This window comes from Somniosus microcephalus, chromosome 12, assembly GCF_052327205.1.
Source record: "Somniosus microcephalus isolate GS21.2 chromosome 12, FLI_Smic_1.0, whole genome shotgun sequence".
In the NCBI taxonomy this organism is placed as follows: Eukaryota; Metazoa; Chordata; class Chondrichthyes; order Squaliformes; family Somniosidae; genus Somniosus; species Somniosus microcephalus.
The window spans coordinates 19,295,805-19,311,883 of record NC_140998.1 but is presented as its reverse complement, the minus strand read 5'-3'; the positions used below and the strand labels follow the sequence as shown (position 1 = coordinate 19,311,883).

General features: G+C 45.6%; 1 protein-coding gene across 4 annotated transcripts in view; it reads right to left on the bottom strand.

Moving 5' to 3' along the window:
• gtf2a1 (general transcription factor IIA, 1) overlaps positions 1–15,318 on the bottom strand; it is an 82,842-nt gene extending 67,524 nt beyond the window's left edge. For 2 of the 4 annotated variants that reach the window (XM_086002647.1, XM_086002650.1), the window contains exon 1: positions 15,025–15,315. In XM_086002647.1, coding sequence (XP_085858773.1) covers positions 15,025–15,054 — 30 coding nt within the window. In that variant the 5' untranslated portion in view covers positions 15,055–15,315. Of the gene's footprint in view, positions 1–15,024 lie in introns of all 4 variants that reach the window. The other 2 variants (XM_086002649.1, XM_086002648.1) reach the window with 2 other exon arrangements.
• Between the last annotated feature and the right edge of the window lie 761 nt (positions 15,319–16,079).

Sequence of the window (16,079 nt, the reverse complement as noted above, 5' to 3'; positions counted from 1 at the left end):
GTTCTGGCTTCGAGGAGAGAAGCCGGGCGGACTGTCAGGGAGTGGAGACTGGGTCGCAGTGACAGTAGCTAGAGGAAGAGTTTGGGTCAGCCAAGAGGACAATCTTTACAGTTCTCGTGCAAATGGAGTTGTTGAACAGTGCCACTCGCAGTTGAGAGATGCAATTGGCAGCTAGGAGGCCCACAGCTGAAGGTAGTCACGTGAGAATAATGACTCAGAGGTTATAAAACAAGGTTAAACAAATGTGAAGTTTGTTGCAGAAAAGCACTAGACAAGCAAAAGTGCAACAGGGACAGTGTAACAAGTTTGAAAGAAAAGTCCCAGGAAGTGCTACATATATATTTTCCCAACAAAGTCCTTGAGGATAGAGCCATTGTGGAGCTTTAGCTTAACTTTATACATTGAAGGCAATTAAAATGCAGTCATGAGGTAGCTGCTGATGCTAACACCAGAGCAACTACAAAAGAGCATAAAGAAATTGTTAAACCCCAGAAATGCAGATGACTGAAATAGGTTAAATCTAATGAACAGATGAATTACCGCCACCCTCTTCCTCCACCCCAGCCCCACCTCACTCGTGCTCAACAACAACTTGTATTTATATAATGCCTTTAACATAGTAAAACATCCCAAGGCGCTGCACAGGAGTATTATAAGACAAAAAATTTGACACCGAGCCACAAAAGGAGAAATTAGGGCAGGTGACCAAAAGCTAAGAGGTAGGTTTTCAGGAGCGTCTTAAAAGAGGAAAGAGAGGTAGAGAGGCGGAGATTTAGGCAGGGAATTCCAGAGCTTAGGGCCTCGGCAACAGAAGGCACGGCCACCAAAGGTGGAGCGATTATAATCAGGGATGCTCAACAGGGTAGAATTAGAGGAGCGCAGATATCTCGGGGGGGTTGTGGGGCTGAAGGAGATCACAGAGCTAGGGAGGGGCGAGGCCGTGGAGGGATTTGAAAACAAGGATAAGAATTTTGAAGTCGAGGTGCTGCTTAACCGGGAGCCAATGTAGGCCAGTGAGCACAGGGGTGATGGATGAACGGGGCTTGGTGCGAGTTAGGACACAGGCAGCCAAGTTTTGGATGACCTCAAGTTTACGTAGGGTAGAATGTGGGAGGCCAGTCAGGAGTGCGTTGGAATAGTCAAGTCTAGAGGTAACAAAGGCATGGATGAGGGTTTCAGCAGCGGATGAGCTGAGGCAAGGGCGGAGACGGGCGATGTTACGGAGGTGGAAATAGGCGGTCTTTGTTATGCTGTGGATATGTGGTCGGAAGCTCATTTCAGGGTCAAATATGACACCAAGGTTGTGAACAGTGTGGTTCAGCCTCAGACAGATGTTAGGGAGAGGGATGGAGTCAGTGGCTAGGGAACGGAGTTTGTGGCGGGGACCGAAAACAATGGCTTCGGTCTTCCCAATATTTACTTGGAGAAAATTTCTGCTCATCCAGAACTGTATGTTGGACAAGCAGTCTGACAATTTAGAGACCGTGGAGGGGTCGAGAGAAGTGGTGGTGAGGTGGAGCTGGGTGTCATCAGCGTACATGTGGAAACTGATGCTGTGATTTCGGATGATGTCGCCAAGGGGCAACATGTAGATGAGAAATAGGAGGGGGCCAAGGACAGATCCTTGGGGGACACCAGAGGTAACGATGTGGGAGCGGGAAGAGAAGCCGTTGCAGGTGATTCTTTGGCTACGATTAGATAGGTAAGAATGGAACCAGGCGAGTGCGGTCCCACCCAGCTGGACGTTGGTGGAGAGGCGTTGGAGAAGGATGGAGTGATCAACCGTGTCAAAGGCTTCAGACAAGTCAAGAAGGACGAGGAAGGATAGTTTACCTTTGTCACAGACACAGAGGATGTCATTTGTGACTTCGATGAGAGCCGTTTCGGTACTGTGGCAAGGCGGAAACCTGATCGGAAGGATTCAAACATGGAATTGTGGGATAGATGGGCACAGGAGGCGACAACACGTTCAAGGACTTTGGACAGGAAAGGGAGGTTGGAGATGGGGCGGTAGTTTGCAAGGGCGGTAGGGTCAAGGGTTGGTTTTTTGAGGAGAGGGCTGATGACGGCACATTTGAGGGAGAGGGGGACAGTACCTGAGGATAGAGAACCGTTAACAATGTCAGCTAACCTGCCAGCCAGAAAAGTAAGTTGGGTGGTCAGCAGTTTGGTGGGAATAGGGTCAAGGTAGCAGGAGGTGGGTCTCATGGACAAGATGAGCATGGAGAGGTCATGAGGGGAGATCGGAGAGAAACTGGAGAAAGATGTGAGTTCAGGGCTAGCGCAGGGGGGAACCTTAGCCCAGTGGGCTAGGGGAAGGAAGGGAAGTGGCAGAGGCAACTGAATGGATGGTCTCAATCTTAGAGACAAAGAAGTCCATGAGCTCCTCACACTTGTTATCAGAGGTGAGGGTGGTGGAGACAGGGGAGAGGGGTTTAAGAAGACGGTTAGCAGTGGAGAATAGGAGCCGGGGGTTTATCTTTGCATTCCAGAATGATTCTGGAATCGTGAGCAATTTTGGCAGACGAGAGCAGGACCCAATAATGCTTTATGTGGTCCAGCCAGATCTGGCGGTGAATGGCTAAACCAGCTCAGCAAAAGAAAATGTTTGCATTCACTGTTTTCCACCTCAAGGTGCAAGAGCAAGGACAGAGGCAAATCAATTCCCAATGTGATGACAGAACAAAATTATTCAGCAAAATCAAATGCATGCAGAAATAAATATTTTAATACATAAAACAGTGAAAAATGCACACTTAACTAGCCGTGTAGAAGCAGGAGAATTTACAGCTGGTGCTACTGCACTTACAATCCTCCTTATAAGGACATAAGAATTAGGTGCAGGAGTAGCTGCTCTGCCATTCAATACGATCATGGCTGATCTATGACCTTAACACCACTTTCCAGCCCTATCCCCATACCCCTTGATTCCCCGAGAGTCCAAAAATCTATTTATCTCAGCCTCAAATATACTTATCAACTGAGCATCCACAGTCCTTTGGGGCGGAGAATTCCAAAGATTCACAACCCTCTGAGTGAAGAAATGCCTCATCTCAGTCTTAAATGGCCGACCCCTTATCCTGAGACTCTCCAGCCATGGGAAACAATCTCTCAGCATCTACCCTGTCACGCCCTCTCAGAATCTTGTATGTTTCAATGAGATCGCTCATTCTTCAAAATTCCAAAGAGTATAGGCCCATTCTACTCAATCTCTCCTCATAGGACAGCCCTCTCATCCTAGGGATTAGTCGAGTGAACCTTCGTTAAACTGCCTCTGAGGCAAGTATATCCTTCCTTAGATAAGGAAACCAAAGCTATACACAGTACTCCAGGTGTGGTCTCACCAAAGCATTGTACAATTGCAGCAAGACTTCCTTACTCTTGTACTCTAACCCCCTAGTAATAAAGGCCAACATTGAAAATGTTGACAAATATTCCCAATCAGTGCAAAAGGACATGGCGGAAACATTCATTGTGCTGTACCCCCACTAAGGGATATGGAACCAATGCGGGAAAATGGAGTTAAGATATAGACCAGAATTATCTATTTGAATGGTAGAACAGGCTTGAGGAGCTGAATGGCCTACTCCTATTACTATGTTCCTAGAACCTACCAACAATGTGATAAATAACCAGTTAACGTCTTTTGGTGGTGTGCATTGAGGGATAAATGCTGGCCAGGATCCTGAACTGCTGGCCTAGAATATATGAAGTCTATAGTGGGATTTAAACCCATAACCTTCTGACTCCGCAACAAGACTGCGATCACTAAGCCGAGCTGTCCCCAAACGCACGTCCCCCACCCCTCATTGTCTGATTCATCACCACCAACACTGCTTCCACCTCTAACTGCATCCACCTCAGGTTTACCGTTCCCACTCTGCTGCCAAATCCTTATCTGTGCCTTTACATAGAAACATAGAAGATAGGAGCAGGAGTAGGCCATTCGGCCCCTCGAGCCTGTTCTGCCATTTAATGAGATCATGACTGATCATCCAAATTCAGTGCCCTGTCCCTGCTTTCTCCCCATATCCCTTGATCCCTTTAGCCTTAATTAAGAAATATATCTAACTCCTTCTTGAATATATTTAATGAATTGGCCTCAACTGCCTTCTGTGGTAGAGAATCCCACAGGTTCACCACTCTCTGGGTGAAGAAATTCCTCCTCATCTCTGTCCTAAATGGCTTACCCTTTATCCTTAGACTGTGACCCCTGGTTCTGGACTCCCCGGCCATTGGGAACATCCTTCCTGCATCTAGTCTGTCTAGTCCTAAGTTTCAATGAGATCCCCTCTCATTCTTCTAAACTCTAGCGAATACAAGCCCAATCGACCCAATCTCTCTTCATACGTCATTCCTGCCATCCCAGGTATCAGTCTGGTGAATCTTCGCTGCGCTCCCTCCCTGGCAAGAACATCCTTCCTCAGATAAGGCAACCAAAACTGCACAAAATACTCAGGGTGTGGTCTCACCAAGGCCCTGTACAACTGCAGCAAGACATCCTTGCTCCTGTACTCGAATCCTCTCGCTATGAAGGCCAACATACCATTTGCCTTCTTAACCGCCTGCTGCACCTGCATGCTTACCTTCAGCGACTGGTGCACAAGGACACCCAGGTCTCACTCCAATTCCCCTTTTCCCAATCTATTGCCGTTCAGATAATAATCTGCCTTCCTGTTTTTGCCACCAAAGTGGATAACCTCGCATTTATCCACATTATACTGCATCTTCCATGCATCTGTCCAATCACCCAACCTGTCCAAATCATACTGGAGTTTCTCGGCATCCTCCTCACAGCACACACGCCCACCCAGCTTTGTGTCATCTGCAAACTTGGAGATATTACATCTAGTTCCCTCGCCTGCATCATTAATATATAGTGAATAACTGGGGTTCTAGCACCGATTCCTGCGGTACCCCACTAGTCACTGCCTGCCACTCGGGAAAAAATCCATTTATTCCAACTCTTTGCTTCCTGTCTGCCAACCAGTTCTCTATCCAAGTCAGTACCTTACCCCCAATCGCATGTGCTTCAACTTTGCACGCTATTAGAACTTCGGGTCTCCACGGGTGAGTACGCACCGGGTACTCACCTTTAAGCCCAATGGAAGTGCCGGTTTCCTGCATGCACTGCGCATGCGCGGGAAACCGGCACTTCCGTTCCCCTGAAAGAAGGGGTTCAGAGTTCGAACGCGTGCGCAGGAGAGGCAGCGCGTGCGCATTGAACTTCGGGTTTTTTTTGCAGGTTTTCCCAGGAAGGTAAGTCTCCAGAAGTTACACATATAAAAAGCAGTCGCAAGGCCTGCTTTTTACAAGCTAAGTGGTGAATTAATTAAAATTAAAACATTTTTTCCACAGGTTTATTATTTTTAAATACTTTAAAGGTAAGTTTATTTTTAGCCCCGTTAGAAAATAATTTTTTTCTCAAATTTAAATTATTGTTTAAAATAGTTATTTCATGTAATTTATAGTTTATTTTAAAAATTTGATTTTTTTTTTTAAATTTATTTGAAGATTTAGTGATGTTTTGGGGCTTGTAGTATTTATAAGTTTGACAGCCCTTCCTGTCAAACTTATGAATGAAGCATTCCCTGCTCCAATTGGCTCCCCATGGCCCACGTGATCCCAGGGGACGCATCGAACTAACTGCGCCCCTGGGATACGCAAGCACTGCGCGCCGGCAGTTGGAGAAGGCCCAGGATCGGAATTCCACTGGGGCTCACAGCTCAACGGCCGGCGTGCTAGGCAAGTGCAGGTTGGGGGCTTACACCCGCGGGAAGCCCCCAACCCGAATTTCTGGGCCAATCTCTTATGTGGGACCTTATCGGAAGCCTTCTGAAAGTCCAAATACACCACATCCACTGGTTCTCCCTTATCTATTCTACCAGTTACATCCTCAGAAAAATCCAGTAGATTAGTCAAGCACGATTTACCTTTTGTAAATCCATGTTGACTTTGTCCGATCCTGTCACTGTTTTCCAAGTGCTCTGCTATTACATCTTTTATAATGGACTCTAGCATTTTCCCCGCTACTGATGTCAGGCTTATCGGTCTATAATTCCCCGTTTTCTCTCTACCACCTTTTTTGAATAGTGGGGTTACATTAGCTACCCTCCAATCCATGGGAACTGTTCCAGAGTCTATAGAATTTTGGAAGATGACCAGCAATGCATCCACTATTTCTAGGGCCACTTCCTTAAGTACCCTAGGATGTAGATTATCAGGCCCTGGGGATTTATCGGCCTTCAATCCCGTCAATTTCCCTAACACCATTTCCCTACAAATACTGATTTCATTCAGTTCCTCCCACTCATTAGACCCTATGTTCCCCGACATCTCTGGGAGGTTATTTGTGTCCTCCTTTGTGAAGACAGAACGTAAGTATATATTTAATTGGTCTGCCATTTCTTTGTTCCCCATTATAAATTCCCCTGATTCTGACTGCAAGGGACCTACGCTTGACTTCACCAATCTTTATTAAGTCGAGGCTTGATTACTCCCCCACTCTCCGTGCTGGGCTCCCTTCTGAAACTACAACTTGTGCAAAAAAAAGGGGAGCCAACTGGCTTCAGATCATATATACAAATTTTAGCTAGGTCAGTACTGCATTAATTTAAAAAAGCTTTTATTGCTGTTTGCTGAGATGGGGAGAGTCTGTCTGCATTGGTGGAAAACAGATCATGTTGTTTAAAGTTGGGACTCCAGCAGCAGCCTTTGTCCTCTGGATATTCAAATTGTGTAATTTTTGAATGGCTCTTCTCTGATACCACCAATTACATTGAGGAAATGCATTTGAATTTGAACTGGCGAGGGCTTTCAGATATTGTGCTCACTAGCCCGCAAGTGCCGTCTCCATTTAAAATGAATGGGGGAAATCACTGGCTAGCAAGTTTATAAGCAGAAATATCTAGTTTGGGTTCTTGCCCCCTCTACATGATTTGTTTAATGGGCCAGCTAGCTAGCTCCTAGGCTCACATGTTTATGCCTCACCACTGCATTAATTGGATATGCAACACCTGAATAAGGTGCGGAGCAGTGTTCAGTTCAGCTGTTGCCATGTTATAGGCGTTTTTGATGCTAATTTTGGTTGCCCGTTCTGTAGCCAGAAGCTATCTGAAGCTGGGAATAAATGACGGCTGCTGGCAATTGCTTCAGTTTTCCTATTTCACTGTGCCGCTATTCACGTCAGAGGCAAATGAGAAGAATTGACGGAACATGAGTTTTTATTGTTTTGCAACAGACACTAAAATTAAATGAAGTATTGTAATCTGTTTTTACTCCTGCAATTTTACTTAAAGTAATTAGTTTTTAGTTCAAACTAACAGTCTGTCGGTGTGTATTTTTCATTAGGGCTGTATGGTGATATCCAGTACTATTTACAGTACATATTCCAAAGCTAGAAGGATTCATTGTTTACCTGGATGCACACTATCCTAGCTCTCAGCGCATCAGTTAAAGTTTTGGCTCGTAGGAAGCTGATTTCTCCATTAGGCACAAATGAAGAAGTACTGTATTGCAATCGAGCCCTAATTGTAATATCCAGACTGCAGAACCTTCATCCTCACCCACACTCCTTTATTTACTTTCTTAGTGACCGCCTCAAAAAATTCAACTAGATTAGCCAGAGTGTAGAACCTTCGTCCTCACCTATACTAAGACTTGCACCCTCATCGTCCTTGCATTTGATCATTTCCATGGCTCTCCATGTCCCAGTGAATTGAAAGAAGTAAAAGAACTTGCATTTATATAGCCCCTTTCACAACCGCAGTACATCCTAAAGTGCTTCACAGGCAATTAAGTACTTTTCGAAGTGCAGTCACTGCTGTGATGTAGGAAAACAGGGCAGCCACTTTGCGCACAGCAAGGATCGACAAACGGCAATTAAATAAAAGATCAAATAATCTGTTTTAATGATGTTGGTTGACGGAGAAATGTTAGCAAGGACACCGGGAGAACTCCCTGCTCTTCTTTGAGTAGTGCCATGAGATTTTTTTATGCCCACCTGAGAGGGCAGAAAGAGCCTCGGCTTCAAGTCTCATCCAAAAGACGGATTAACTTGGAGTTCTTTGTACAGTACTAGCATTCAGATCTCGCTTTGGCCTTGTCCCACCCCACTCCAGCAATTTCCTCCAAAATCAAAAGCATGCAGAAATAAATAGTTTAATACATAAAAGTGAAAAATTTACTGCACTTACAATCCTCTTTATTGCAAACATTTGACAAGTATTCCCAAGCAGTGCAAAAGAACATGGCGGAATCATATTCATTGTGTTGTACCCCCCACTGAGTGTAATTCTCTATGGACGGAGTGGGGGACTCAAAATGACTGGTTTGATGTGCAAAAAGTATCTGACTAAATCTAATTGAATTTTTTCAGGCGGTCACTAAGAAAGTAGATAAGGGAGTGTCTATGGGTGTTAGCAATAAGGGTTTCCTGAAGACAAACAACAACTTGTATTATATTTATATATGTAAAAAGTCACACAACACCAGGTTATATTCCAACAGCTTTATTTGAAATCACAAGCTTTCGGAGCGCTGCTCCTTCGTCAGGACTTCACCTGACGAAGGAGCAGCGCTCCGAAAGCTTGTGATTTCAAATAAAGCTGTTGGACTATAACCTGGTGTTGTGTGACTTCTTACATTTGTCCACCCCAGTCCAACACCGGCATCTCCACATCATGACTTGTATTTATACAGCGCCTTTAAAGTAGCAAAACATCCCAAGGTGCTTCACAGGAATATTATAAGACAAAAAATTTGACACCGAGCCACATAAGGAGAAATTAGGGCTTGTTCAAAGAGGTAGGTTTTAAGGAGCGTCTTAAAGGAGGAAAGAGAGGTAGCGAGGCGGAGAGGTTTAGGCAGGGAATTCCAGAGCTTAGGGCCCAGGCAACAGAAGGCACGGCCGCCAATGGTGGAGCGATTATAATCAGGGATGCTCAAGAGGGTAGAATTAGAGCACAGATATCTGGGGGGTTATGGGGCTGGAGGAGATTATAGAGATCGGGAGGGGGCGAGGCCATGGAGGGATTTGAAAACAAGGATGAGAATTTTGAAATTGAGGCGTTGCTTAACTGGGAACCAATGTAGGTCAGCGAGCACAGGAGTGATGGGTGAATGGGACTTGGTGAGAGTTAGGACACGGGCAGTCGAGTTTTGGATCACAAAGTTTACGTAGGGTAGAATGTGGGAGGCCAGCCAGATGTGTGTTGGGATAGTCAAGTCTAGAGGTAACAAAGGCATGGATGAGGGTTTCAGCAGCAGAGGAGCTGAGGCAAGGGCAGAGACAGGCGATGTTACGGAGGTGGAAATAGGTGGTCTTTGTTATGCTGCGGACATGTGGTCGGAAGCTCAGTTCAGGGTCAAATATGACACCAAGGTTGCGAACAGTGAGGTTCAGCCTCAGACAGATGTTACGGAGAGGGATGGAGTCACTAGCTAGGGAACGGAATTTGTGGCGGTGGCCAAAAACAATGGCTTCAGTCTTCCCAATATGTAACTGGAGAAAATTTCTGCTCATCCAGAACTGGATGCCAGACAAGCATTCTGACAATTTAGAGACCGTGGAAGGGTCGAGAGAAGTGGTAGTGAGGTAGAGCTGGGTGTCATCAGCGTACATGTGGAAACTGACGCTGTGTTTTCAGATGATGTCGCCAAGGGGCAACATGTAGATGAGAAATAGGAGGGGGCCAAGGATAGATCAGACATCAATGATGTGGGAAGAGAAGCTGTTGCAGGTGGTTCTCTGGCTACGATTAGATAGAGAAGAATGGAACCAGGCGAGTGCAGTCCCACCCAGCTTGACGACGGTGGAGAGGCGTTGGAGATGGATGGAGTGGTCAACTTTGTCAAAGGCTGCAGACAAGTCAAGAAGGGCGAGGCGGGATAGTGTACCTTTGTCAGTCATTTGTGACTTTGATTAAAGCTGTTTCGGTACTGTGACGAGGGCAGAAACCTGCTGGGAGGGATTCAAACATGGAGTTGCAGGAAAGATGGGCACAGATTTGGGAGGCGATAACACATTCAAGGACTTGAGAGGAAAGGGAAGTTGGAGATGGGGCGGTAGTTTGCAAGGACGGGGGGGGGTCAAGGGTTGGCTTTTTGAGAGGGCTGATGACGGCAGATTTGAGGGAAAGGGGGACAGTACCTGAGGAGAGAGAACCGTTAACAATGTCAGCTAACATGGCAGCCAGAAAAGGAAGTTGGGTGGTCAGCAGTTTGGTGGGAATAGGGTCGAAGGATCAGGGAGTGGGTCTCATGGACAAAGTGAGCGCAGAGAGGTCATGAGGGGAGAGCGGAGAGAAACTGGAGAAAGATGTGAGTTCAGGGCTAGGGCAGGGGGGGGACCTTGGAGGAAGTTTGGCCCGCTGGGCATGGGGAAGGAAGGGACGTAGCAGAGGCAGCTGAACGGATGGTCTCAGTGTTGGAGACAAAAAGTCCATGAACTGCTCATACTTGCTGTCGGAGGTGAGGGTGGCAGAGACACGGGAGAGGGGTTTAAGAAGACGGTTAGCAGTGGAGAACAGAAGCCGGGGTTTATCTTTGCATTCCAGAATGATTCTGGAATAGTGAGCAATTTTGGCAGACGAGCGCAGGACATTTCATAACGTTCCACACAAGAGAGTAATCGCAAAAAGGACAGCACATGGAATTAGAAATAGCCTTCTGAAATGGGTTGGAAATTGGTTAGGAGGTCGGAGATAGATAGTTGGAATAAAGGATTCATTCTGATTGGCGGGATGTGACAAGTGATGTTCCCCAGGATCTCCGCTTTTCACCGTGTACGTCTTGGCTGAAGGAATGTAGAGTTCTATATCCAAGTTTGCAGGTAATATTTAGTTAGGAGGCACATCAAGTTGTGTAGATGGGAGCAGGAAGTTACAAGGGCACATAGGCAGGCTAAGTGAGCGGGCAAAACTATGGTAGATGGAGTTCAATGTGGGGAAGTGCAATTTCATCCACTTTGGATACGAGAAAGACAAATCAGAATATGTTGTTAATGGCGAGAGACTAGGAGCTGTGGAGGAGCAAAAGGGATTTAGGTGTCCATGTAGACAAATCACAAAGCTGGTGCAAAAAGTCATCAAAGAGACGAATGAAATGTTGGCCATTTTCTCACAGGGATTGGAATTCAAAACATAGAAACATAGAAGATAGGAGCAGGAGTAGGCCATTCGGCCCCTCATGCCCACTCCGCCATTCAATGAGATCATGGCTGATCATCCAAATTCAGTACCCGGTCCCTGCCTTCTCCCCATATCCCTTTAGCCTTAAGAAATATATCCCACTCCTTCTTGAATATATTTAATGAATTGGCCTCTACTGCCTTCTGTGGTAGAGAATTCCACAAGTTCACCACTCTCTGGGTGAAGAAATTCCTCCTCATCTCTGTCCTAAATTGCTTACCCCTTATCCTTAGACTGTGACCCCTGGTTCTGGACTCCCCGACCATCGGGAACATCCTTCCTGCATCTAGTCTGTCTAGTCCTGTCAGAATTTTATAAGTTTCGATGAGATCCCCTCTCATTCTTCTAAACTCTGGCGAGTACAAGCCCTATCGACCCAATCTCTCCTCATATGTTATTCCTGCCATCCCAGGTATCAGCCTGGTGAATCTTTGCTGCACTCCCTCCATAACAAGAACATCCTTCCTCAGATAAGGCGACCAAAACTGCACACAATACTCAAGATGTGGTCTCACCAAGGCCCTGTACAACTGCAGCAAGACATCCTTGTTCCTGTACTCAAACCCTCTCGCTACGAAGGCCAACATACCATTTGCTTTCCTAACTGCTTGCCGTACCTGCATGTTAACTTTCAGTGATTCATGTACAAGGACACCCAAGTCCCTCTTTAACACCAACATTTACCAATCTCTCACCATTTAAAAAATGCTCTGCTTTTCTATTTTTCCTACCAAAGTGGATAACTTCACATTTCTCCACGTTATATTCCATTTGCCATGTTATTGCCCACTCACTTAGCCTGTCTATATCCCTTTGAAGCCTCTTTACATCCTCTTTACAACTTACATTCCCACCCAGTTTTGTATCATCAGCAAACTTGGAGATATTACATTTGGTCCCCTCATCCAAATAATGGATATAGATTGTGAATAGTGAGGAGTGATGCTTCAGTTGTAGAGAGCTTTCGTCAGATACCATCTGGAGTACTGCGCTCAGTTTTGGGGCCCGAACCTCAGGAAGTATGAATCTGCTTTGGAAGGGGCAGAATGCAGATTCACTAGCTCACCGGGGCTTAACAGGTTAAATTATGAGGACAAGCTAGGCCATTCAGTAGTGAAATCAGGAAGCACTTTTTCCACACAAACGGTAGTGGAAATCTGGATACAGAAGCAAAATACTGCAGATGCTGGAAATCTGAAATAAAAACAGAAAATGCTGGAAATACTCAGCAGGTCAGGCAACATCTGTGGAGAGAGAAACAGAGTTAACGTTTCAGGTTGATGACCCTTCATCAGAAGTGGACATCTGGAGCTCTCTCCCCAAGAGGCTGTGAATGTTGGATCAATTTAAATTTTCCCAAGACTGAGATCGATAGATTTTTGTTAGGTAAGGGTATCAAAGGATATGGAGCAAAGGCAGATGAAGTACACAGCAACATGATCTAATTAAATGGCGGAACAGGCCAAGGGGCTGAACGGCCTACTTCTGTTCCTGTTTCTTCCAGTTCTGACAAAGGGCTATAACTGGAACATTAACTTATTCCTTTCTGTACAAATGCTGCCTGATCTGGTGAGCTTTTTCAGAATTTTCTGTTTTAATGACAAACAAGTTTTTCCCCCCCCAAAACACCAAGAATTTAAAGCAGCATAAAGATGGATGTTTCAAAATATGAGCAAGTGACAATAAAAGTTTAACCATTGGGCCCAAATGACATCAATAACCAGCTGGAGAGGTGTTAATGAAAACGACACAACACATGCGACAACTATTTTTCACAACGTTACACAGAAACATTTGCGTAACAAGCTACTGATTCTCACCAGCAAGAGGGAGCTCTAGATAATCACTAACAGTGGAACTGCGTAGCTTGTAAATCATACAGCACAAGAGGCGGCCATTCGGGCCATCGTGAAAAAGCTATCCATTTAGTCACACTCTCCTGCCCTTTTCCCCCACCAACAGCCCTGCAAATCGCCCCCCCTTCAAATAATTATCTACTTTATTAGCGAAAAGGACCGTACATTGTACAAGGATTGAATTATTGAAGCAATCACCAATATTCCAATGGAATTAAAAACAAAAAATAAACTCGGTTTAAATGTGTTTTGGTTGATTTACAGAACATAAAGACTACTCGGGAAGGGGGGTGGTTGTTTGCAGCTTTTTTTAAAGTGTATTTTCACACACTGAACACTAGAGTGTAGCCAACCCTGCGGCAGTACACAGCTCCGAATAAAGGGGGTGGGTGGAGAGGAAATGTTTGTCTGGAAGGCCAAAAGAAAAAAAGATCCGCATCAAATAAAAATACAAGGGGGCAAAGGCGGGAGGAGACGTGGGCCCAACAAGTTAGAAGGAAGCGGGCTAGCTGGTTCCCCTGGGGCCTTCGAGGGCATGACTTTGTTGCTGTCGAGCTTCCCTTCCCGGCTTATATTAGGGAAGGGGAGCCTCCCCTCTCTCTCTCTCCCCCGTGACGTAGGGCTGGCAGGCACATCCCCGCCGGGCCGGCCGAGATTATAATAGAGGCGGCCGGCTGGAGAGCGGCAGGCAGAGCCGGGGAAAGGGAAGAGAGGACCCTAATCTCTCTCGCTCTCTCTCAAACCACATAGCAAACAGAGAGCCAGAGACACACAAGGGCAGGCTAGGAAATATATGGAGGGGGGAAAACCACAATAAAAAAAAGTCCGACTTTTATGGGTAGAAGAGAAATGTTACCCCCGCCTCCTTCTCCCGCTCAGTCAGGCGGGCCAGAAAAAAAAGACAAGGTAAAAAAAACAAAATGGTTCACCGTCCTAAAGCCTCCATCGCCTTCTCTCGCCCCGTGTGCTCTAGTGGGGGTAGGGAATGTGTGTGTTAGTGTTTTGGGGTTTTTAATTCCACTTTTAGTTGGGATTATATCTTCAAAACAGGATTTTTTTTTTTTAATAATTAAACCACCACAAGAACTAGAAATCTGAGAGTTTACGGTGGTTTGGAACATGCCGAACTCTTCACACACACAAAATCTTAAAAGGGTTTTTCTTGGCGTCAAACTTGATTCCCTCCAAGAATCTCCCAAAATATTCTATGTTTTTTTTTAATTGCTAAATCACCCTCACGAACTTAGACCATTTAAAAAAAATTTAAATCATATGCTTGATGTAAATTCATGAACTTATTGAAACATCTCCAACTTAATTTTGCTTAAATCACCTCATGGACATAAAGCTTGTTGCTTAAATCGCCTTAGGATCTTCAAATCAAACATCTTAATAAATGTGCTCACTTTATTATTATTATTTTTTTTTTTTTTAAAGACAGCAATGGAGTGAGGTTTTTTTCCTCCCCCTTTTCTTCTCCCAGCCACTTTAGAAAGCAGCAGAAGTTCAATATATTTTCCCTCCAGAAAAAAATGGAGAGCCAGAGACAGACATGGGAAATTATTTCTCTTTTCCCCTCCTTTTCTGCCATGAAGTACAACTCCAGCCACAGCTCCACACACACAAACACACAAAAAATACTCTGCAGTTTATTCCAGCCACATTTTCTGTTGTTGTTGTGTTACTTGCTGCAGTTAAATTGCTTGAGGAGGAAGAGAGGGGGGGGAATATAATTTCAGTCAGCTGAAGAATTTTTTTTCGGGGTGAGGGGGAAAACTGAACTGGAAATAAACGACTTTTTAAATCGTCGTTTTCTGCTTGAGGAGATGGGGAAGTGGAAACAAAAAATAAAATAAACCATTTGCTTTTTTTTAATGTACATATATAAAATGGTTTCCATCTTAAAGTCGCTTTTATTTCGGAGGATATATATTTAAAAAACAACCACACTCGCTCCAACACACAAAAAAACATCTTACCACCGGGTTTGAGTTGGCCGAACTCGCCATGTGGATACGGATGAGATTTTTTAAATGAAATGTCTCCAGGTAAAAGGAGAGGGAAGGGGATTGGGGAGGGGGGGTTTAAAAAAAATTATATATTTTTTTAAAAAATAAAAACAAAATTAAAATGCGGGTTGTTTGAGGGAGGGGGTTGTTTTTTTTTTCTCTCTCTCCCGGGGTTGCGTGGAGCGGGCTTGGGAAAGCCGTCCGTCCTCTTCCAGCGAGCGCTTATATACTGCCGAATGGAGCTTCAATTGCCGCTATAGGGAGGGTCCGGCAAATGAGGCGCTGCGTCAGCGCTTCCCTCCCCCCCACCGACAGACTGACTGAGGCAACTCTCGCGAGAGTGGGCTGACTGAACCGCTTTCCTTCCCTCTCCTGGAGGAAAGAGACATCCGGGTGTTTTCCCCGCTCACTCACCCCGCAAAGGCAGCTGGGAGTTGTAGTTTTCCACCACCACCACATCCACCATTTTGTTTTGCCTTGGAATTCAATCTGGAGAAGTGCGAGGTAAATGCATTTGGGGGCTGGGCTGCTCTTTTTGGCGCAATCAAGAAACAACAAAAAAAAACTAACTTAAACTAAAATACATCAAATGAAACTTTAACAAATTAAATTAAAATTTGGTTTCCGCGGTGAAGGGGGTGCGCTCCCAGTCCCTGCGGTGCCCACTGGTCGCGGAAGGCCTCGAGCGTGCCGGCGGAAGAGAGGCAGGCGGTCAGGCCGAACGACCCCCTCGACCGCCCGCTGCCTGGACCAGTTGATGGCCACTTTGGCCAGGCCCAGGAGCATTCCCACGAGGAGGTTCCCCGACCTGCCCGCTCCCCTCCGCAGCGGGTGACCAAAGATCAGGAGCGTGGGACTGAAGTGCATTGGGGTTGGGCTGACAAGGCGAGGGAATACAGGAAGTGGAGGCACTCAATGTTTTCCAATGGGAGGCTGGATAGGCACTTGAAGAAAGAAAGACTTGCATTTCTATAGCGCCTTTCACGACCACTGCACCTCTCAAAGCGCTTTACAGCCAATGAAGT